This window comes from Chroicocephalus ridibundus, chromosome Z, assembly GCF_963924245.1.
Source record: "Chroicocephalus ridibundus chromosome Z, bChrRid1.1, whole genome shotgun sequence".
Classification (NCBI taxonomy): domain Eukaryota; kingdom Metazoa; phylum Chordata; class Aves; order Charadriiformes; family Laridae; genus Chroicocephalus; species Chroicocephalus ridibundus.
This window is the reverse complement of record NC_086316.1, coordinates 58,324,114-58,349,171: the sequence shown is the minus strand read 5'-3', so window position 1 is coordinate 58,349,171 and position 25,058 is coordinate 58,324,114. Positions and strand designations below refer to the sequence as shown.

Genomic DNA, 25,058 nt, shown 5'->3' with positions numbered 1-25,058 from the left:
GGTATTTAAAAGATGTGTAGATGTGGTGTTGAGGGACATGGTTTAGTGGTGGTTTTGTCAGTGTTAGGGTGATGGTTGGACTCGATGATCTTAAAGGTCCCTTCCAATCTAGATGATTCTATGATTCTGTGATTAGATGGAAACATATTGCGCTATTTAATAGCATATCACAGGTGTTGAAACAGCTGGGAAACATTCTTGGCATACCTATGAACCAGCTGATTTGTTACTGCCCTTCCTCATTTCTCTGATTTGCCCTAATTCACATCAGGAATTGTGACTGTATCAAGGATAGGAAAATGGCTCTGATGAAATAAACACCCACTGATGTAGTTTTCTTCTGACATGGAGAAGCAGTTCTCACTTCCTCTTACCCACCATTCTGTTTTCATGGGTCTCCTTTCTGAATGTGCAAGTTTAAGGAAAGAAATATTAAGAAACCAAACAGAAGACCAGCACAGTACGACTCTAACTTGCAGCTTCCAGGCTGTCCGCTTGAAAGTCCAGACTCATTAAATGAGCAGTCTTGCTGAAAACACACACTAATGGCCTGACTCACTATTTATAAGACTGACCTTGAATATTTATAAGACAAAAACCACATGTGTAAATTATTTCCTGCAGCTAACAGGAAGAATAAGCATTTATGCAAGCAAAATGTTATAATAACATGCATGATATTCTTGCTGGCAAATTGAGCAGTATTACGCCTCTTGCTAAATGATAGGGAAGGAACAGGACCAAGCAGAACGCAAGGGTGTGTGTGTGGGGAAATCACACCTGGCTTTATATGTCAGCACAAGGGAGAAGAAACATACGTGTCATCTTGGGACCGCAGAGAATGTCTGACTGCTGAAGCTCGCTTTGGGAAGAAAAGTTTGTTCTTTGGACATCAAAATCTGAGAGACAGAGAAGAGACAGCACAGCAAGTCCTATGTTGCTTATAAGCCTTATAAACAACATACATCTCACACAGGAATAATCAGAGACATAATGGGATATTGCTTCTTATTGCGACTATTTTGGCAGGATGCAATGTCTTTCCATGATCCAGATATTTCTAGTATGCCATCAGGATTTGGAAAGAGGTCTTTAGACAAATATCCTTGGGGAAAAAAGGTCATTACCATCCCATCCCTAGAATTTATAGGACATAAAAGTGGCTAATTAAACAGGCACTCTATTAAGTAACTGATATGGCAAGTCCTGACTTGGTTCAGGAAGTTGTACATCCACTCTCACCCTAAGAAAAAGACATTTAAAAGAACAGTGTAAATATGAAGAACGCTAATGGAATAAATGGGACTTGCATACTAGTTGGTGGGAAAGATTCACCTGTACTAGAGCATAACTGATTCTATTTAGCCAGTAAGCAAGAAACAGACTGCGGGCACAATAAAGTGCTGCTACAGCAGCAAGATATTTAAAATCGTCTGTCAATGGAAGAACACTTCTTTGCTCCTCTCTCTGGAGGTCAGAGGATTAGGAAGAAAACAATAAAAGCTATTTGCTAGCACAGGCCCTGATTCAGAGAGGTTCTCAGCCCATACTGAAAGCATGCTACTGAGTTGGGAGCACAGTCATTTTAGGAGTTGGCAGGAACAAGGGCTACTATAACCAGGTATGAAGCAAGACAATTAACTGAAAATGTATGGTTCTTAAAATGAATAAAAAGTGAAAGAACAAGCTTGATTTCACTGGAAGAAAAGGGAGCTACACCCATACGGCTACAATTGAACAGGCAAGGATTTGAATTTCCTTTCTCTGATTCAATGTTTCAGTGCTGTTCTCTGCTGATATCTAATGGGGGGTGGAAGAAGATGACCTTCCGAAATCTCTTCCCATGTAAGTTACTCTGCAGTTCTGTCATTAGTTTGCAAGAAAAAAAAAAATCAACTCAAGACATAGATGTCACCAACGTGGTTACAAATACATGTCAAACAAATTAAAAATGTACAACTGGCTTTGGTAACGCAAATATGACAAGGCACCACACTTTTTCCATCACATTCTTCAAGATAGCAAACTATGTTGTCTGGATACCCATAGCAGAGAAAGATACACGGCAACTTGAGGGACAAATGCCTTGCAGCCTGACCAGTTCTGCCCATGCAAAGGTGCACACTTTGTAAAATTTCAGGCCTGAAATTTGTCATGCTGGTGTTTTCATGTGTGTGGCTGCCCATAGAGAGCTGTGTTAGGGCAACAGCCAGCACAGGTTCTTTTCTAAAATCAAGCAGACACTTCTTTCTTTTTTCAGCATTTTGTGAGGCAATTTTCAAAGCTTTCATTGCCAACGCTTACAAATCTTAAACTCTTCCAAAAGGTAGTAAAAGTGCAGCAGAGCAGATTCTGTGGTCTGAATTTCCCCTGAAAGTACTAAACCACTAGGGCAATTTTGTAGATGTATCATCCTTTCTCCATCACAGTTCTCTTTTTCTGTCATTCTGATGTGAGAACTGATAAAGCTTCAAACATAAAGAAGAAGTTCTCAACAATGTCTCTGCCTTTTATTTCTCCTTTTTTTTCCTCCCTTCCCTTTACCCCTCCCCAAGTGATGGTATTATAGAGAAAGAGGATGAGAAGTTTCTCAAACTCTTTTGCAAATGTTTAACCGTAGACAACCATACACTTAGGACTTTCTTAATTAGGTAAAGTGAATTTGTGAACTGATTCCCTTTCCTGTTCTAACAAGTTATGCTGCACTCTCTAGCTCCAGCTCTGCAGCACATGGTGCTGAAAGAAGTGCAGGACCACTCTTTCTAACCGTTAAGCCAGCAACAAAAAAAAAAATCAGCATTAAAATCCTGCCATCCAGAGCAAGGTCCACCTACTGCCGCACAGTTGAAAGAAGTGCAACAGCACTTTGAAGTAGTTATAGATGGAGTAATTACCAGGGAGTTGTTACCTGGGAATTCACGCTGCACTCTCAGCTGTTTCAAATGTTAAGTTACCTTTTCCATTATTCTTTTCTAAAATTTTCCCTCAAGATTGGTGCTGCCAAGTCTCCTGTGACAACACATTTCCTGTTTCTAAAGTAAATGGGGTAATTTCTTGCATGGTAGTTAGCCTGAATTACCTAGCATAGGCAAGACTGAAGGTGGGTAATTTTGTATTTTATTTGGATGTTGCAGTTTCTGCTGGATATGACCAAGGTCCTAATCTCTCTTCAAGCATCTCACAAAGGTCATTGGAGCCCAGACCCCCACAAACTTCACTTAACTGCACAGAAACTGAAAGCAAGGACTAGCTCAGGACTTAGGAAATTGGACATGAAAAGCACATCTTACAATCTACCTTGCATACAAAGCCTTGAGAAAAAACACCTTTAATGTAAGAGGACAATTTATTTTTTGGAGTAGGTGCCAGAGCGCATGCAGGGGCCAGGGCACTGCAGGCGCCCATCCCCTTGGGAATCCATGAACAAAGAGGCTCAGCTATTTCAGACAAACAACAGCCACGTCGCCTGTCCAAGGACACCATCAGCCCAAACAGTTAAGTCATAGCTTTGTGTTTGACAGAAGTGGGTGCACTTTTCTTTTCTTCTGCCTCGTTCCTGAAGCAGGCAGTGGGTATGACTTGCACATAGAGCTGTGGCTACTTAGTAAGAAAATTACAGCAGATCGCTGGTAATATGGTGTTAGTCTACATCATTATCTGCTTTTGATATTTTATGTGAAAAGGAGACAACCCCTTGTATTACTCTAAAGATAGCAAGAAACATTAAGGCCATTGCTGTAATGGCCTGTTCCTACTGATATGCTAAAGCAAAGCTTGTTTGAGATGTGTGTTTTCTTTTACCCTGGCAAATATGCAGTTTCAGAAGACAAATAAAGGCTGTGGAATTAAAAAACTATACACGTGAGCTGTCTATGAAAACTTTGTACCAGCATCTTAAGCCACAAGACAGGGAGGTATGTCATATTCAAACAAACAAGACAAGTAGCAATAATTATGGGTCTAAACGGAGAATCTAGTGATTGAATATTTGAATCAGAGGCTGAGGACACCATTTCTGTCTAGAAGAGTCCACGTAGCAACAAAATGTTGATCTTATCCCTTTCACGTTACAGAAATCTCCTAGATCACTTGTGCTCAGACACATTGCCCTTCCAGCAGGGCGATTAAAGTCACTGATGATACTATGTGACTGAGACTTTCTCCAGTTGCCTAAAGAATGCTTCACCTGCCCCGTCTTGTTTATCAGATGGGATGTAGCAGATACCCATTGCAGCATCACCTGTGCTGGTCTGTCCTCTGATCCCTACCTACCAGCTCACCGCTGGCTCATCACCTGTCCCAAGGCAAAGCTCCATTTGTCTGATTTGTTTATACAGAGCTCAAACTCTCTGCCATTCCTGATCACCCCTGTCTTTCCTGCATCCTTCCATTGCAGCACTCCAGTCATGAAAGCTATCCCACCACATCATCATGATCCTAATGGGGTCTTGGCTCTGCAGCTGTGCATAGACTGTCCTTCTGCTTGTTCCTCCTGCTACATGGATTTGTGTGCAAGCAATTGAGATGGGTCCCAAGCTGTGCTGCCTTTACAGGGGAAGTGCGAGAGCCTGCCCTGTTATGCTGCCTCCCAGACACATCTGCTCTGCCTCTTGTGCCCTCACTTTGCTCCAGGTTATGGTAACCCTCCCCGGCATACCTCATGTCAAGCCCTCCCTCTTTAGGTTGGGACATCTGTTTGCAAAGACACCCTTGCCACACTTTGTCAAGCATACCACATCCCAGCTCAGTAGCCCTCACTGTGACTGTGGTGACAGAAGCCAAAGCCCTGCCTGCGATACCAGCCAAGCAGCCAAGCTGTGACACCCTGAATGATTCCACTTCTTCTTAGGCATTTCCCTCTCTCACTGACAGGACTGAGGAGACACCACCTGCCCCCCTTGCCCTTCGCCCTCATCCCCAGTGCTCTGTCGCCACCCTTAATGCGCTACACATTACTTCCAGCAGCATCACTGGTGCTCACACGGAAGATCAGCAAGGAGTAATAGTCCAAAGGATGAAGAAGCCTATGCAGCACCTCCAGAACTTCCAGACTGGTTGCCAGATTGCTGCCTTCATCTTCATATGAGGGAGTTTGCTGTAACTATCACACCGCTTTTACCCTTCATGCAGACACTAGGTTGAGGCTCAGCTGCCTCTGATCCCATGTCTGATTTGCGCAGATGATCCCCAGCTCAGCTTGCGTCTGATACCAGCGCTCCTGCATTCATGTTCAGTTGCTGCTTGCCACAGGGACTTGGGAGCCGACCTTACCTGACAGTATACAAAAGTGTTTGCAGTAAGAGCACCAGTATTTGCAAAAACCAGCATCTATGCTTGGGGAGGGGAGCCTGAAGGTCTTCAGTCAACTACCTTCAACAGCACAAACAAAGATAGATATGGAAATAGCACTGTATTTCACATCACAAAACATGGGGCCAGTACCAGTAGTAGTTTTAGGCCTTCCTTGTCCCTCTCACTACCTAAATTTATTAATCAGATGGAAATAAGGTGACTTAAAAATTATCATGGAAGGGGAGCAGACAATCAGACATTTGCTGAGTTCAAAAAAACACTGTTCGCAAGTAGCAGAAGAAAAGAAACAGAGGAAGAAGGGGCTGTATGGGTAGTGTCTACTTTTAATAAACTTGCTAAGGAATATGTGTCAGCACAGGGCATTTTAGCAGCCACAACAGATGTAGCTTTAAAGCAAACAAACAAGTCTCTGCTCGTTTCGCAATAAAAATTTTTTAGAAGGATGCAATCTGAAACAACCCTAAGGAAAACAAGAAAAAAAGCAAATCCAAAGCTGAATAGCTCTAGACCTAACACTGCATGTCTCCCTACTTTCTATATTGCTGCAAAGTTCTAACAAGTCTTTGTCTTAAAAGTTAAACTTGTGCAGAAGGTTCATTAAATATGTGAAAACTCTTCTTGAAGTCTAGAATTCCTGAGCTCCCCTGCAATGACTAAGTCTTTCACCTTCATTTTTGTTCTTTTGAAGCAGAAAATTAACTTGGGAAAAGCACAGAGGAAGCGATCCTTCCTTACCAAGACTCAAAATGCTCGTGGAAAGGAATATGAAAGAGGTATTAACCCACAGAGAAAAGCAGAAGTATCTATAGCAAAGGAGTATCAGTCCTTTGAAGATTGCACGCTATCCAGATCCCATGTGAATGTAAAAATGAATACTTTTATGATTCAAGTAGGAAAAGATGCTCAACTTTCTCTTAAAGGTATAGCGAAGGTCATTGATTAGTATTTCCACCGAATACTGTAAAAACTGCATTGTGATCATCGACAAAGACGAGTTGTTTCAACAAATGCAGTAAGTTTCAAATTAAGTGCTGTAAATTGATACATTTGTGGTATATGCCCATCACCAAGCATTCGAGAATGCTGACTAATGCCTGCATTTTCCATTTTAAAATGGCATGCGTTAAACAGGGCAAACCGTTCATTCTGCCCTGCCTTTACATAACTGACACTGCAGGTAGAAGTTATCCCTGGAAATGACATCAGTAGAAAAGTATGATCAAGAAACGCCACCTGCTGTCTCTTGGATCACTGTTCCAAAAAGCTGCTGGAGTGCAAGGACACGCACAAACCTCATGTTTTGTTTTATTGCAGGAAGAATATCTGAATATGATAAACAGCAATCCCTTCCTACATAGCAGTACCCAAAAGAGCCCTCAGATCCTCATCTGAGCTACTTACTACATAAAGTTTTAAGCAGTATTTCCTACAGAAGTCTCTTGCAGTGAAAGCTAGAAAAAAATTCAGATTCACTTTGAAATGCAAACACCTTTATTTTTTTTTTAACAGATTGATCACCAAAAAAAAAAAATAATCTATTAATTGAATTTCACAGTGTTGTCTGTTGTTGAGCACAAAGTTCATCCTTGATTAAAGGTCCATATAAGCAAAGTAAAATTAATTCACTCGCTGCAATAACATAGTGCACATCCTGTTCTCTGAGGCTGTCTCTAAGAAATGCTAAGAACCCAGCCCTTGACATTCCAGCCACTTTGGCCTGGCAAAACCCCTAAGTATTTGGGTAACTTCAGACAAGTTTGGCTTCCTGATCCTGGGTGCTGAGAAACCAGAAGCCAACCACATCTAAGTACACTAAACCAAGCACACGGCTGAAGACTCTTCTGCACAAAAGCCAGTGCGCTCAGGACGTTGATGCACCAAAACATAAATTTATAAATACACGTTGAATTCCAAGCTTTCCTGATTAACAACTGCAACTCGTAGGAAACAAATTAGACTGTTTGAAATCAGCTGCGTATATATTAGAAGTTGCTCTTTTCTCCTATCTTTTTTCCTAAGGGAGGATGTTACCAGTCTTCTGCACCACTTCCGGAGCAATGCTCAATATTAAAATGTTTAATTGACTGAATTTTGTGTGTGTTTCTTTCAGTCTACCCTTTAACACTTCTTGGCTCCCTGCTTTCTTTTTCTACTGAAATATTGTTAGTTATTTAAGGGCATCCCCCTTCTCTCTCAAGATAAAGAAACAGTGTTTCTTTAAGGCAAATGACTGACTTAATGGTTAGCTTGAGTAAATCAGCCTCAAGAAAACAAGTAGTCAAAAGAATGCAAAACATCAGCTATATTGACAATTATAACAGAAGTTATCATTACTTCAGCTGCAGATAGGATACACCCTCAGTCAGGAACATAACCTAACAATTCAGATTAAAACAAACATGTGCATCTCATTCCTAGGATGAACTAACTTCTTGCAATTAATACAGCTTTGAAAGTGCCAAATAAGGAAATTAAACAGAATTGACCTTATATATTTGCTATGTAACAGGCTATATGGGTCAAACTATCTTCTATTGTTTATAAAAATGTAGTTTTACATCAAACAGTTGTCCTGATAATACTGAGTAAACTGAAGAGTAGTTCACTCCTTTAATTTTTTTGAAACTAATCCTTGCCACACTGCAAGCAGGCTTTACAAATCCTGAATCAGATTTATTTGTGGAGAAAAGACTGGGAGCTACTTAAGGGCCCATATTTTATTGGAAGTGTTGAAAAAATTCCCAGCTGAGGGAAAGAAAATGGTTACAATTAAAATACTGAATTACACGTTAAATTATGTGCTACAAAATATTACAGAACAAGTAATTAGCTGCGTTCTTAGATTAATGTATGCAGCACTTTAAGCTACACAACCACTCATAAAAAGCGTGCACACATTTCACAAAAATGTGATACAAACTTCAAATTCTTCTTCACTTACACTTGCATGAGATTCCATCCACTGCCTAACAGCTTTGTGCATTTTAGTGTTAGCAACACATTGGTGACAGAAATGAGTTACACTGTTAGAGCGTCAGAAGGAAAACTCTGACCTGCTGTAGCCACTTTTCCTTTGATGGCTGAAGATGTGTTTCTCCATGGATGGGGTCTTGTTTCTTCACAGTGACTCACTCACCGGCTTCAACAGTTTCACATAGCATGCACCGATTCATTCACAGAAATAATCCTTTCAGTTCTGGCACTTGCTTGAGGGGAAGAGAGACAAAATAAAAATAAAAAGAACAGAAGCCAAAGAACCCCTTCAAGTGAGACAACAACCAGTTGGTTACCATGCTACTTCCCATAGCATTTCAGTGATACCATTTGATAGGAAAAAAACATTCTAATATATTGCTTCTGAAGACAGATATTAAAGCAACAAAAGATGCTTGCTTTCCTCTGATTCTCTTGAGATGCACAGTATTTGAATAAACAGGTAAAGCACTTCCAGACTCTTATCTAGACTCTGGACTGCATCTATCCTTTCAGTCAGAACATTACATCTGATGAAGACTGAATTTTCTTCTCAGGAACCACAGAAGTCAGGTCAGATATGCATAATATTTTGTTCATTTCCATCACGACGTTTGGCATAGGAAATCCTGATTTAAGTGCCTGAGGAAAAACTTCAAGCCATTCTATCACTCCATTTCTGAACAACACACAAATACCCACTGTCATGGCTTGTTTTTAGCAGAATTGAAACATGGAAGCTACATGATCTGTATTTAAAACGCAGTTTCACACAAACAACTTAAACAATTGCTCATTGTGGAGGAGGGGAGAAGACATTTTATTTCAATGGCTTCTAAGAGATGCAAACAGCAATTCAGTTTGCCATCAAATATTGAACTATTCCAACAATAGATTTGACTGAAGCGGTTTAGCAGCCTGATAGCCCAATCGCTTCTGATTTAAGAGCTTCGCAGGGGTCTTCTTTGAACTAGGAATCTGAAAAAGCATGTCTTCCAGTGTGCACATGGTTATCTGTCCCGAAGTTTGTAGTTTTGTATAAATATCTCCTAATTTGGCAGAAAGGTTGGGGTTTTCTTCCATCTTTTCCCTGACAGTAGCCAGCTAAGGAGGAGAAAATGACAGACTGTTACAGTTCAGCAAGTGAAGATCTCATTCAACCACCACAATGAAGAGAAGCAATCACTCAAAGCCAAAAAAAAACAAAAAAAAAGGTACACAATGTAAGATATGTGTCTAATGCAGTGACTCATAAGAAGAGGATTTCACGCAGCACACATTATACGTGCACTGGATACCTATTAGAAAGAGTTTATTAGATTTAAAACTTCCTCAAAGCTGTACAGTCCTAGTACAGACTAACACAATTATTTTCTATTTAAAACCAGGAAATGTAATTGCTTCCTGGAATCTACTTTCCAGATCACCACAATTCTAACTATTATTATGTATCAAATTAAACATACAGTACAGTACAAATCAATAAAAGTCAGACTATAGAACACTGAGAAATTCTGTATGCCATACACAGAGTATGAGCTCAAGTATAAGCAAATATCTTAAAAATGGTTATTGATCAATAACCTTTTGTGGAAGGAATGCATTAGAACTAATGCTTAGTCTTCTTAGGGACTTACAAGTTTGCCAGACAAAATCAAAATACAACATTGACACATGCAACATTTATTGCAATGAATTTACAAAATGAAATGCTGCTTAAAAAAACTTCTTTTCAACACACCCCCCTTCTACCTGGTATTTGTTATTTTACCTATCAGTTTTTCATTTTGTTTAATAGGCAGAAGTGAAAGGCTAAGTAATTATTAACACAGTCTTAAAATATCTTGTTCCATAGACATGTTCAAAATTAATACACTAATAGGTTTCAGGAAAAGCAGAAGCAATGCTGCCAAACTGACAGGGGTACATATGTGCTCTGAAGGAAGCCTTCTTGGTGATCAACACTGTAAAAGCTATTTTTTATAGTAAAATAGCAAAAGCTATTATTTCCCATATCACACTTCTCTGTATTAGCAGGTCTTTGCAAATATTACCAACCTAACAGTATCACTGTGATCGGAACTTTATTCTCATTTTTACGTCAAATGAAAATAGCATAGAAGGCAAGGGATTAAATTATTTAATGCCAGTAGGGAACGCTTCATCTACTTTCAGATGAAATTTGAGCTTCTGAGAGCAAGATCCACAATAAAACAGAGAATTGGACATCTAAGTGCTGCGTCCAACAGCACAGAAAGCCAACCAGCTGCTTCGGCATCTGAATGCACCAGAACACAAACAACTTTAGTAGGGTGAACTCAGGCACCTGAAGTTCTGTAGCTGAACCACCATCATCATGTCTCAGTCAAGCACCATGGACCTCCTCTCATTACTTTATACTTACCACCTGCTCACAAAACTCGATTTTTTTCACAACGGGAGAAGCATCGTCTTCCACTGCTGCCTCTAAGATCTTTATTACTTCTTCTAACAAACCAGATCTGAGCTGGACAAGAACCTTAAAAATAAAAGAAAACCACACCAAATGAATAGTACTTATCAACAAAATGCAAATCTTAATAAAAGTGTTTGAGGAAGACATGAAGCAAAGCAAGACAAAATATATTTCTATATGCTGTGCTGATAAAAATGCATTAATCATGAAGAAAGCAGAAAGAATGATCAATTTCCACAAATGATTGGTTTTTTTCCACAGCTGGGACCTGGAAAGGAAGGGTGAGCTTGAAGGCAGAGCTCCTCTGATGGAGCTTCATTAGTTGTTCTTGAATAAAGTGTTTTTTTCCATAGCTTATAGAGGTCACTTACAGAGTACATGCAGTAGACTTTCTCTCAGGTTGTAGACCGTGCAATTAGAGAAAAAAATTGTTGTATGTACATATATGGTTAAGGTTCATAAGGCTGAAGGAGGTCTGAAGTGGGCAGAGCACAGCTAAGGAAGGCGCTTACTTGGAGCTGTGGTTTTTAAAATCTCTTGTAGCAAGAAAGCAAAAACACATAATGTCATTAAGTACAAATTGTTCCCAGATCTATACTCACAGATGTAGGACTGGTCTACTTTCCATTACCATCTATGGTATGAAGTGATTTTAAAAATGGCGGGAGGGTGTTAACAGTTCAGAATGTAACTCATACAACTGACAGAAATTGTCTGTTGGCTCAAAAATAAGCTCAGCGACAGTAGTGATACATGCCTGTGTGACCAAGTTTCTGGCCTTCGGTTACTTTGCACATGGGAGTTTTTTTGTCCAGTATAGCATACTTTTCTGCAAGACTCTAACACAAAGCAAGCATACTTACTTTAAGATTACTGTATAGTTTGTTCTCTGTTTTCACTATCTGGGAACAATAAAATTTGGCTTGCACTACATCATTCTAGGAAGGAATTATAAAAAAATATGGTTAAACATGTGTGACATGCTTTCACAATAAAAGTTAAAGAAAAATCACAGTCTTTCACAACTTTTCAATGAATCACAAACCAGTATCAGCATAGAACCCCTTCACCAAGACTCATAGACTCTAAACAGTGTCCAGCCTGTGAGAGGACCACCCTACGCTGGAGTTTCCACGTCATCTGGCTCTTTAGCGCATCAGGCAGTACTCCCTGCCTCAAATCACCAAGGAAAGGATGCGTGTAACCAACACTGAGCATGACAGCACCTAAAAGATAAAAGATCTAAACACACGCTCAGTTTGGCAGACGTCAGAGTACTTAAATGAAGTGCAACATATATTATTATCCTGCCCGGAAATTTTAACCTTTTGGACATACACATTTACAGTACTGTATCTATGCCATCAACTGATTTGTATAGACAGTAAATGTTACACCGACATTTACTAGAACAACCACTGTTACTTGGGATCAAGAAACATTTTACTCACAGCAAGACGTACTGTCAATGATCATGCAGCTAAAGGAATAGTTAATGTGGCGCATTATTCTGTTTGCAAAATAAGAATTTTAACTATTACATAAAGCAACAGCATCAAGGATATTTCCTCTTGTTCAGAGTTTTTTTTTTTTTAACTTCAATGCCAATGAGAAGCCCTGTCATGCCATCATGCACATGAATAAATTAATTTCAATGATGCTATTCTTCAGTGTCTCTGTTCACAGACACAGCACAAAAAAAGGCCACAGAGTGCATAAGAAAATTTTAACAATTCTACTTCATTCATTCAAATCCATGAACAACATCGAATTGGTAGCGCTTACAGTGCCTCTGACTTCTGTTTAGACATGAAACAGATGAGGTTCAGAATTTCCTCAACCTGTATACACAACTTAATGGCAGAGGAAATACTACTGCCTTAGAGCCTCTTTGTATCAGTGAAAACCTCCCCCTGAAGAAACATGTGGCGGAGAAAGACAGGCCATCTCACAGGCAGAATGGCAATACACTTCATAGCCTTTGAGTTTGCCTCCCAGGATAAACATTTTAAAGAGATAATTATGCAAATATTTTAAATTATCATTTTAATTCTACTTAAAGGAAATCATCACTAAATTGCAGTATCTGCAGGACTGGGTCCACGGTTACATCTAACCTGCTGGCCCAACTCTCTTTCATTTTCTAAAAACATTTTATATGGCATTGTCACTAGCACAAAATGCCTGTGCATTAGACTCAAGACACATGTTTAGATATCAGGATTTCCACATTCACTTTCTGTGGGAGCTGCCTATAATCCTACTCTTTCAGGGGCCTCAAGGTTCTAGTACTTGAAGTAGATCAGTCATCAGTACATAGATCAGTCATCCTTCCTCTACATTAGCTTCCTTTCACTGACTATCTTACTACAATAAAACTATAAAGATTCAGGCACAAATTAAAACAAAAGGTACTGTACCTGCTTCAGAGCAGTTGCCACAGCAAAGCAGAGTGCTCGCAAAGGTAATGTGTCGCCTTTTAGCTGTGCTTCTTCAAGCAGTTTCGCAGAGATTTTGCAAGACTCTAGGTTGTCCTGCATAGAAATTTCAAACCTAAGTTGCACTTGTTATTCTTGTGATCTGAAAGGACTGTAGGCAATCACATTCAGAAGGCATTCAGAAGTCAACATACTGTAACATCACCAAGGCAATCCATATCTGAACCCAATCAAGCAGATTCTGTGCAGCACTTCTTGAGAAACACAACATTAAAATATGATATTCAAAGCTACAGAGTTCAGAAAAAGGTAAAAATAATTTCCGTTATTTTAACAACTACACCTTGCCCTGTTTTGGCTTCCATAAGAGACAAAACAACCCCGGCAGTATGCGAAAACCAACAGACACTTTCCACTTTCCAATCATTCTGAAATCAGGAAGAAAGCTGACTTTTTGTCCTTACTTTGTTCTCAAAGCTACATTAGATAGTTAATGAAAATCAATGTTTTGTAAGCATTGAACTGCTCAGCACCATTACACTAAAGAAATCTGTGTATGTGCAAATTTGAGCACTCAGCAATTTTTAGCCTCTCTTATGGATTAATATGACAGATTAGACATTTGCCTGTTATCCAACACAGAAAGCTTCCATTATTGCTGAGACTATTTTCAATAGGAGTCTATAGTTAAAGACAATGAGTTTACCTGTGTGTTACCACACAAACCACCAACTCTCAACAACAACGTTCCTCACACTAGAAATTATGAGTAGAGCTGACAAACAAAATAATACCCCAAACAAAATAATACCCCCCAAACTTAAAAGCTGGCAGCAGGAAGGTTTTGTAACAGCTGGTACCAGCAATATGGATAAGAGCCTTCATATTCCTTCCTAGTATTTGGTGTTGATTTTTGTTCCTACTGTTCAAAGTGGCATTCCTGCAAAATACTAGCCGTGATTTAAGGGATAGGGTCATGCTTTGGGCGTTTAAGGGATGCTTTTCCATGCCACTGCTGTATGGTCTGCACAGCTTGTGAAAATACCTTTTAAACCACATGAGAAACCTGGTGTTTAAAACTTGTTATTTGAAAATTTAGAAACATTCTGACCACCAGAAGATTGATTATTATTACATAAATGTTTTGTTGTCATCAAAAGGCTTATAGCCCTTTCCTGCACAAAGGACCATCTGTTACCTTAGAGGATACCAGTGCCTTACAACGATTTAAAATATCCCAGAGGATGTTTATAGTTGTTTACAGTTGACCTCTAAAACACTTCTGTACAAAGATTAAACATTAATTCCTTTGCAATAATCTGAACTTTAAGCCTTGTACATTTTTCTGTACTGGTCTCTGGCATGATCGTTCAAAAGAAACCTAGAATTAACCTGGTAAAAATCCAGTATGGCTCTTAATGATATCAGCACCGTTACTTCCACTACTCAAGTAGTGCATCTTGAAGATATTTCCCTTCAAGATTTTTTCTGAAGTTTCTTATGTTGCGTCACAAGCAGAAACACTTTTGAGCTTCACAGTTTCTCTTCCTACAACTAACATCTGAATCAACAGATTACTCTTGAAAGAGTTCCACCTAATCCTCTTTAGTGCATAAAGGGTTAATACAGCTTATTCCCTTATTCATAGTATTTTATCTTAATGAAAAAAAAAAAAACCCACAAATTTATTGTGGCTGTTAAAACAACCAGGTGACAGTTTAGAATAATTTCCCCTGTATTTTCATCAATTCGTTAAACAAGTAATGATGGGCCAGATTCTCTACTGAAAACACAGGTAGGGCCAGAAGTAGTAGAAAACAGAAGTCTCAGGAACGTCTTCCAGTTGCACATGCCATAGATGCAAGCCTTCTGACGGCAGGCCACGGAAAGAACCATGTAAAGATTTTATGAAGAAGCTACAACAGAGGGTGTAAAGGATACCTCAGAGAAACAATGTGGGTTTCTGTGAAAGCCTTTACCTAAACAGGCAGAGTACAGACCAAGAAGCAACCTCAGTGGTGAATATTGCCTTAATGGATGCTAGTAGCAAACACCAGCTTATAAACTTGGGTTGTAGCATAATGTTAGAATCATTGTACATTCCTAACTTTCAAAAAAAAAGGTGCCTTCTACGTAGAACCGATAACATCCCAATCTCTAGCCATTTTTAACAGCAGACAACTTCCACAGCTCTTTCTCAGCTCTGTCTACTGCCCTCCACTCTCCAAACACCAAAGCCATATGGCTATTCCTAGTTCCCCTGACCTGAAGGCGGCCCTGATTCATTAGAACTGAGAATTTCAGAAACACCACATCACTTACTGCTGAGCTACCATTTTAGGCCAACTCCTTTTTATCATATATGCACTCAGTTTCATTGTATGGTTAACTGAGAAATTTGTGGAAGTTTAACCTATTGGTATATTTTTCCCTCAGCTAGTGTCTTTCTTCCTAAAAACACGGGGAAATTGAACAAGAGTTTCCTACTTAGTTTGGGAAGGGCCTATGTTACTATTTCAAATGCAGAACTGATTCAAATCTGTAGAGGAAGATCAAATCAAAAAGTTTGGGGATCTCACTTTGCTACAAAAAGGAAACAGTTCTAAGGAAGCACTCGTAGAACCTATGTAGCCTAGTTTCTTACTGTGTTCATGCTCTTTTTCCCTGAGCTAAAAATACAGTTAAGCTCAAGGGGCAGACTGTCTCTCACTGAAGGCAGTCGTTTAGGCTTCTTTCCTGCACTCAGCTGCCCATTTTCATCAGGCATGTAGGAAAATATTACCTTTGAGAACTCTAATCCTTCTCAAATTTGAGTGCAATTACAGAAATGGTTCAAGGTTACGTGGAGGGGAGGGGAGAAATGGATGGGAGATGTCTGATAAACAGAATATATCATCTATATGCCTTGTTTCTTAAGGAAGCCAGACTATAAAACCAATATTGAGGCTCAAGCACAGAGTCTGAAGAGATCCAGAGATCTCAGAGAAAGAATACTATCAGCTACTCAAAGGCTGTATGAAATTTGTTCCTTAGCGCTTATGTCCATGTAATTTTTTAGGGATTTGCTTTGTGACATTAGTTTGTATGGGAAGATATATACGTGCACCATATCATGCACAATGAAGCAATTTAGGACTTAAATATACCTAAAACATTTGGTCTAGACAGAAATCATGACTGGGAACATATGGAAATTTTTAAATCCAAAAAAAAGAAAGACGTAGAGAAGGCATTTCAAATACTTTTTCATCGTGTAAATTGAAAATACTTACCAGTTTGTAGCATATTGCAAATGCAAGCAGATAGGTTTCTTTGTTGAAAGGTATACCTTGTTTTTTCATCTCTACAAGAACTTCAAAAGCACCTATAAAAAATACATTAGTGTTATTCACTTCACAAATTTAAGGCTGTACTTTTAGTCACTGGGGGAAACAACAATCAACATGGTATGAGCTTAGTAAGTCTATTTCAAAATAAGACTGTCGACTGAAATCTTTTTTGTTTCTTTTACGTTAATCCATATGAAAAAGATTAATTTAGGGTCAGTTGCATGTAAATATTTCTTCCCAGCAAGGAATTTTTCAATCGCCTTACTGTTCTATTATTTTCACACAAATATAAAACTAAATTCTAGATACTTGACAAAGCCACTTGCTTGCTTTCTGGGCAAACAGGAAGAATGCCTTTTAAACACATGATCCACCATTTCAGGCAAACTATCTAACAGCTCCTCAATAACACACATGCTTCATGACACCACAACACTGCATTCAGACTCTGATCTATTTATTTTTACAGTGGTGCAGTCTCAACTTTTAAGACAACTGCTGGACTTAGATTTGCCTAACATCGAGACCAAGAGCTGTGTGTACAACAAATTTCAAATAAAGGGATTTGCTTGAAAAACTTACTCCATACTCAATTTAAGATTTTCTATGGAAAGTCTTTTCAGCCAGGTCAGATGATTCCCCTTATCCTCACAAAGGGCCAAACTGATTTGAAGCATTTGACTTCAATATTGCAGTAGCCAATCTCTGTGGGTGCACTAGTAAGACAAACTGAGAAAGACTACGGTCTGGTTTTGTTATCAAAGGAGAAAGGGTACTGTTCCCTCTTCTGACACAAATGCAGAACTGACAAAAAATTGTTGAAGAACTTACTGTTCCAAAAAACACATAAACCAAACTTTGAATAGAGAAAATAAAAAGCTATGGGAAATTACAAACCAGAGAGAAGTTAACCACTCAGAGAAGAGGGTTTAGGAAACAAGCCCCCCTGGATAATCACAATTCTGTGCAAATAAGAATGGTAAGAATATCATTGGAAGTACAAAACAAATACAGCCTTCCATTTTTATTACACACTACAGTGCAACCCATTCATGTCTACGCTGATTTACATGATGTTTGGCCTTCTAAAACCATAAACCAATCAACAATATTAATTAAAAAAAAATATATTTATATGAACACACACACACACTCACACTGAGAAGCGTTCTCCTCAAAATGCATTTGCCTTAGCAAACACAGTACTTACTTTCAAAATGGCCCTTTTTAAACAGCATAGTCATCAAAATATGGAATGATGTACTCTCTGAGAAAAAACCACGCAAATTCTGGAGAAGAAACATATAAATAGAGCAAGTGTAAAGAAAGTTAGGACAATGAGCATCATTACTGTGCACAGCATTTAGCAGGTCTTCCTACTGGAATAAGCCACATCTTCACAAGTTCAGCATTTAACTCTCTGGGTTCCTTGATTGTCCTGTCAAGTAACCGCTAAAATACCAGTGACTCAGTATGGTCAAAACCTCACTATAATTAAAAAGAAATTGCCCAGAGATTCTATCTTTTTTTTTTTTAATGACAGATTGTGACCTCTAAGTTAATGCAAGCAGAAGTCACTGACTAATGACAACTCTTAAAATCTCAGCAGAAATACAGCTTACAGATGATTAACCATATCTTTGCATTAAAGTACTAAGAACATGAAACTGAAAGAATTTTTTGCTAATCACAATATCAAATGAACAGATCAGCACAAGGGCTTGAGCAATGACAAGCAGAGTAGCAGAAGAAAGAGCAAGTATATTTTACATTTCATTTCTATCACACACTGTGTGGGTAATAGCCAAATAAAATGTCAGAGGTATTAAGTCTAATTTCTGCAGCAAATTCTGAAGAAGTGGTACTGTACCTTACTATCCATCAGTTCCTAAGTCCTGCAAGTACTGCAGAACCTGTCTTAATAACACAGACCTTGATCAAATCAAAACAACACACACATATGCTGTTAGACATGCCCAATTTAAGAATAGTGGCCCAAGCATGATCTCTCCCATTTCTGGCTAGGCATATCTCATGCCTTAATGAATTAACATAATGATTAACAATGACTAACAATGAATTAACATTTCCACTGGTCGCCAGAGATTTTTGAAGACACAACATTATTGCACAGAATATTCTTAATTTATTATACACTAGGCACGATTAACAACTTGTCATAGCATTGTACAGAAGTCCAAAACCAAGCCGTTAATTTTTTTCAGCACTAAAATAGCCAAGTTCCTGACATGATGAACATCATACCACCTCTACGTGGTTCAGAGGGAGTCTGAAGTACAGAGTAACATGATAAATCTATTGGTGCAAATAACCCAAGGAAGTGTTCATTTCCAAGAATGATCTAATGCAACACAGGATGCAGCAAAACACGCATCAGCTGTGTTCATTTGAGGAATTATTTTTTAATTAATACTTTTTATCCCAATGATGCAATTATACAGAACTACAATAATAAAGTTCAGTCAAACTAGCATTTAATTTTCTTTTAATTATTGTTTTGCTATTTTAAAAATAAAAACCATGTAACCTGCATCCTTACATTAATGTCATAGACATCCTTGCTACTGCAACACATATACTTCAAGTCTATGAGCCCACGCAAGGCTCATGTGCAGCATACTAATTACACATATTGGACTAATAATAATATTTCAAAATATAGAGGGGAATTACCTGATCTTTGATAAGTTCTACTGCAGGTCTTTCAAGATCCAGCTCATAACATAGCCTCATAAAGAGGGGCCCAAATTTAAAATTATGTAAGGCTGTGATTCCATTCTGTTCATGGTACCTATTGGACAGGTTAAAAAAAAGTTAATCACACAGGGCATGGAATTTGTCAAGGGAAAACAGTTTTAAACAGACAGTAAGATCTGAATGTCCAATGACAGAGGCACACTTCTCCACCTGCACCAGCCAATGACATTTAGATAACAGGAGACTAATTTTACGGGAAAAATACTGTTTTGATCAAACTAATACATTAAGTAGTAATATGTAACCTCTTCTATTTCTAGTAAAGTAACCTGCACTGGATTAGTAATAGAATGAGTCTCTGCCACGAAAATTCTCAGCTACTTTACCTTCCATTCACAGAGCAATAGCACAGGAAGTTGCAGCAGTCTATTTTAGCTGCAGTACCTGCTAAAATACCTCATCTTTTTCTCTCCAACACTAAAAATGTCAATAAAAATATAAAAACGAAGTGTTTCACTTTTTTCTTTATAGCTCCTACATTGTAATTGCTGTGAAGGCTTTCATTCACAAAACTTTCTGACCTGCCACTGCTGGGTCCAGACTAGTTTATAACCAGCCATGTCTTGGCTGGAAAATGCCACTGAACGCACCACTATCTCTTAGCTGAGAGATGACGTCTCTATCTGGGTCACCATTCATTCTGCATACAGTAGCAAACCACTTTGCTCCTGTAGCTTGGCTCTGCTTTGATCTAAGAGTCTCTGAAGGGTTGGAAGATCCAAAGCAAATAAAAATGCAGGGTTAAAAATACAAGGGATTAAATATGCATATAGCCACTGAATTAGAGCAAGCACTCAGCTGCAGACATAACCTGAGATGATCTAATAAAAGCAAAAAAATACAGACAGAGAAGAGCGTTACCTGGATTTTTAAAAATACCTGTAAATAGCTTTTCTGGCTAGTTCCACATCCGATGAAGTCTGACATAAATGCAGTAAATTTTTTAATTCATTTTTGAGAATCATTCCATTTTTCTTTAGTTTTTCTTTAATACTTTTAAAATATGGATCTGAAAGTAAAACACATTATAGCAGCAGTCTACAGACAATTCTGTTACCTGTGTTGCATACTTGGTACCTGAAACATGTAGATTTAATGAAGCAGAAAGCTTTTGTTTTTCACCAAGAAAAATGCATAAAGCTTTTCACAGACAAGCATCCCTACGCATCCCCAAGAAGTCGTGTTAGACTTGGAAAACCAAGAAGATGCTTATTGTGAACTTAATTTCATTGTCTTATGGAATATCTCAGCTAATACAAAAACGTTAAAGAGGAAGTTTTGTAAGTGACATTTTCTGCCTTATCTTCTTTTTTCAAAAAGCACGCAAACAACAAGAACAATCCTATTCAGCATTCAAATAAGCATAAGAACTTCTACTCAACACTGTTTGTACAGAAAATTTAAATTCCTTCAGAATTGATGCAAACACAAAGAGTCTCATATATAATCTATGTATTTCTATACATATCCATAAACTTAGTGTTGCTTCCCTTCTCCCACCAAAAAAGAGGTTTCTCTTTTCAGCATATTTTCCTATGACAAAGCCAGCACAAAGACAAATCCTCCATTTGGTAATCTCAAGGCTCTGATTCAGACATACACAAGGTTAAAATCACATGTAGCACCTGGCAGTCCCATTCCTCTAATGGTGCTGCCCCCCGTCTTGGGCAGGGAAGTGAACTTTTTGTAGCATTTGCTGGGTCACTGTTGTTTCCAAGCTAGTGACCTACACAAGAGGTGCAAGGGGATCACCCCAGAAAAGAATGTATTCAGCTACTTGGGTGCTTATCTCTTGCTAAATGCAAACACAAGTCCCTACTCAAGACTGAGATGCAGGGCTGAATCCTGTGAAATCAGAAGAATGTATATATATATAAGTATGCATATATAATGGTTGTGATGCGTTCAAAGGTGTGCACAGATTTAAAAAACACCTGGGATCCGAACTGCATTTGTAAAGAACACAGAAGAGTTCTATAACTACTGTAGGTAATTGTTTAACTGTTGTAGTAATAGTATAACTATTATAGTTGATAGTTATAATAAATAATAGAATAGTTATTGCTGTTTTTTCCATTTCTAAACCAAGTTTATTATTAGCCCTAATTACTTCTTTTCATCTTTCTAGTATAGGACTAAGCACCGAGTACAGAAACCGGGTACACATACACATAAATAAGTGCTTAGCACGTTGTTTTCATCAGTTCTCAGAGGCTACTATTTGTACAAAACAAAAGGGTCAACTGTAACCTGTAAAGCCAAATATTTGGCTTCTACAAACCTGCTTTAGCAAGAGTGATTGACCCGTAGCAATAAATTCAATGTATCTCAAGTATAGGATGAATAATCCCCAATACGAGTAAGTCATCATCACAGCAAAATATAATAACGTTATGACTTGCCACTGCTAGATTTAAATTCTACTTCTACTTAATACAGAAAAACTGACACACTGACTTGATCTCCCTCTCTGTCTCAAATATAAAATTAACTACATCCTTTGGATGGATCAATTTGTATCACTAGAACACCTGCACATGATTAAACAGGTGCAGGAAATGGAGTTTTACCTACCTTTCCTTAAATATTATGGGCAGATTTATGTTTATATTTCTTAAAGAAATGAATTCATATACACTTTAAACAGCATGACAAAATCCCCACCAGAAAAAATCCAATGATCTCACTCCTTTGTTAGTTTGGAAAACCTGATTTTTTTTTCATATTCTGAGTATGCAGACATCATCTGGAATTGGGTGTGCAACTGAAAACTTACTTCAGGTAAAAGGAAAAAAAATCTAAAAGAATAGGCTAACTAAATTCACAGAGCAGATTAAAAGAGAATTACTGTCATAGACCTCTGGATAGTTTAGTAACTATTAGGCTTTGTACCACTTTCTCTGCTGATGATGTATTTGAAGCAAGATTTGTAGACTGAAACAGTATTTTCTATTAGACTATCTGACAAAGTCAGAAAAGCAAGAACACAACATTGCAGGTCTTATGCAGACATCTTGCAACTCGAAAACTTGAGGAACACGTAAGTTGTTGCTTTAAATGGTGTCAGCTGGTGTCATATTATGACTTTGACTGTCTTGTTTCCTAGGACTCATGCTAAAATTAAGAATGATGATTGTGAGATACATACTAATACCTTTATTGCCATGAACTTCATTTCTAATTGCCACTTTCATCTGCTGAAATTCTTGTAACTTAATATCATCTTCCGTTAGCAGATACCGCTTCCCTAACACAAGAAAAAAAGAGAAGGTTGAGTTTTACGTCACACTGTCTGTTTTAATACTACTGAACTTTGCTTTTATGAATTACTGCTGTTAGTTATTGTGTGATGCCAGACCACTGGCTGCAGGACATTAAAAAAAAAAAAAATGCAAAAATTGCAGTTGCTCACGTCACTGCCAAAAGAACACGAGCACTATGTCAGGGCTTTCCAGAGTTAACGTCTACAAGAATGAAGAAATATATATTTGTTGGACACGCAAAATTAAAACTAGAGACACCATTCCTCTCCACCTAGCCAAGGTACAAGAGGATTCTGCACAATAAGGTCTTTCTCCCCTTTCATGCTTTTATAATGATTTGTCTTGTCATCTCTTTGTTCACCACAATTCACTAGTGGCACAGCTTCCTTTCCTCACATGTGCTGACCCTTCTATTGTAGAATGCATCATTCTGGAAGCTCCAAATGCAGTAGGAAGACAAAAGGAAAAAAAATCACAAAGCTTATTATTTGAATTGTATTAACACCCAGGACACCTAGTGAAGTTCTGGTGCAGTACAGACATTAAAGACAAGACAGTCTAGAATCTCAAAATACAACTGTACTGTGTTGTAAGCTCCTTTAAAAAAAGTGTCATGCAAATGCTATTTGTGAAGGTTTTGCTGTCACAAAACCAGCTCTGTAGGAGATTTTTATTTGTAACCAATGACTTTGTACCAGATAGTCACTGTCATAGTTTATTTTGTCACAATCTAATCTTTTAAGGTTTTGGCTTCTTAAAGAGTGATTCTAATTGTGGAGGGTCAAGTGCAAGCATTGACCTGAATTAGGTTATTTATTCTCCTAATGCATGTCCCTAGAAAAATGTAACAGGCCATGCAAATAGAAAACACTTGTTTTCTATGCAAGCAAAGCATGCTAATGATACATTTCATAAAATCTGAAGAAAAAAAAAATCCACTAAACGGCACCTTTAGCTATTGAACTTAATGGAAACAGTTCCAATGGATAAACAAATACACTTTATCCAGCATGAAACTGTCCTGGATCACCCTGCTATTTACTTCCCACAGACCTTCTCATGCCATTTACTTCACAGAGACCTTCTCAGCTGGTCTAACACGGAAAGACTGTCCCTGCCCTGGGCCTCTTCGGAGCTGATGCAGGAATCATGCCGGTGCCTGGGGTGGCACAGGCGCACCATGCCGCATGGACACTCAGCAGTCACAGGCAGTGACTGGGGCAGCAGGATTTCACCCTTCTTGCACCCTTCAGTGCAAAACCAAGTAAGAGGGCCTCTGAAGATAAAGAAGGGAGATCAATATATTGGCTGGTGCATGCAGGTGGTGCAGGCCATCCTGGAGAACTTAACCAACCAACCTGCTCTACCTCAGATGTGCCACAACCCTCTGAAAGGAAGGTCCGTGAGGAGCAGTGGGCAGACCACCCCGCAGTGGGGATCACCACGTCTCTGAGGGGTCGAACAGAGCAACACCTCCACCGACATTGGCACAGCAGGCTGAGAGCCCAGTCGGGTCCTATGTCAAGGAGCGCTCTGCCATATGCCTCCTTTCCACGGGCCGCCATTTAGTTCTCTGGGCAAGGGAGCACCTTTGAAAGGCCTCTGAAGGCCAAGCATGGTGGTGGTGGTGGTGACAACCAGAAGGTGCAGCCCAGGGTCTGGATACCGTTGTAGTCCTCCCAGAATAAATGCGTGTTTGGGAAGCTGCATGTTTATTTTTATATTTTTTTTTAGCGGCTGGTATCCAGCCAGCGGCAAGCATGGGATAAACTGAGTAACGCTGCTGCCAACTCTGCCCACGGCCGCATCAACGGGCCTGCTGTGAAGCCCACCAGGAGCTCCTCGGCGCCCCCCTCTCCATTACCGGCGCTGAGAGGGGCACCCCCCACAGGAACTACAACTCCCGTCAGGCACAAGGCCGCCGGCGCTCGCCGGGCCTGTCGGGAGTTGTAGTACTCCGGTCGGACCCCCCAGCTGGCGGACATCCCCGGGACCCCGGCCGGGCACCCCGCCGCCCGCCCACCGCCGCGCAGCCCGCCGTACCTCCAGGCGCGCAGCCCCAGCAGCCCGAGGCGGGCGGGCGAACGGCCGAGCGCCGCACCGCCTCCCGCACCACCCGCTGGGAGCCACCGGCGAGCACCGCAGCCATCTTACGCCCGGGCCTGCCGACTAAGGCAGCCGGGAGCGGGGCGGGACGCCTGCAGGCCGGCCCGGTGCCGCCCCTCGCTTCCTCCTCCCTCGGCGCCATGGCCGCCCCCATGCTCAGGCGAGGCGTGCTCTGGAGCGGGAGGGCCTTCGGCGCCGCGGCAGGTCGGTGGTCCCTTGGCGAGGCAGCACCGGGGGTGGCTACGGCCGCGCGGCGGAGGGAGTGCGCTGAGGGACAGTGCGGGCTGGGCGGGCGGTGGGGGACAGGCCCTGGCGGGACGGGCCCTCGGGTCGCCGTGGTTGCCGCCGGCTGCGGTGGCCGCCGCCGCCGTCGTGGGGAGCGTGAGCAGGGACGGGGTGCTGC

At 39.9% G+C, this 25,058-nt stretch overlaps 2 protein-coding genes across 3 annotated transcripts in view; one reads left to right on the top strand and one right to left on the bottom strand.

Moving 5' to 3' along the window:
- Positions 1-6,803: 6,803 nt before the first annotated feature.
- On the bottom strand, positions 6,804-24,788 carry PTCD2 (pentatricopeptide repeat domain 2). 2 transcript variants are annotated; one of them, XM_063319700.1, is made up of 10 exons: positions 24,593-24,788; positions 22,441-22,533; positions 20,166-20,295; positions 19,203-19,320; positions 17,719-17,797; positions 16,452-16,543; positions 13,162-13,275; positions 11,605-11,679; positions 10,691-10,804; positions 6,804-8,519 (listed from the first exon to the last, which is right to left on the bottom strand). In XM_063319700.1, the coding sequence occupies exons 1-10, from the start codon at positions 24,696-24,698 to the stop codon at positions 8,487-8,489; spliced, it is 954 nt and encodes a 317-aa protein (XP_063175770.1). In that variant the 5' UTR covers positions 24,699-24,788; the 3' UTR covers positions 6,804-8,486. The 2 variants fall into 2 exon arrangements, with proteins under 2 accessions (XP_063175770.1, XP_063175769.1); XM_063319699.1 differs by having other exon boundaries at positions 6,804-9,390; positions 24,593-24,786.
- Positions 24,709-25,058, top strand: part of MRPS27 (mitochondrial ribosomal protein S27) — a 49,900-nt gene continuing 49,550 nt past the window's right edge. Inside the window, exon 1 of the mRNA XM_063319698.1 lies at positions 24,709-24,859. Coding sequence (XP_063175768.1) covers positions 24,796-24,859 — 64 coding nt within the window. The 5' untranslated portion in view covers positions 24,709-24,795. The remainder of the gene's footprint in view (positions 24,860-25,058) is intronic.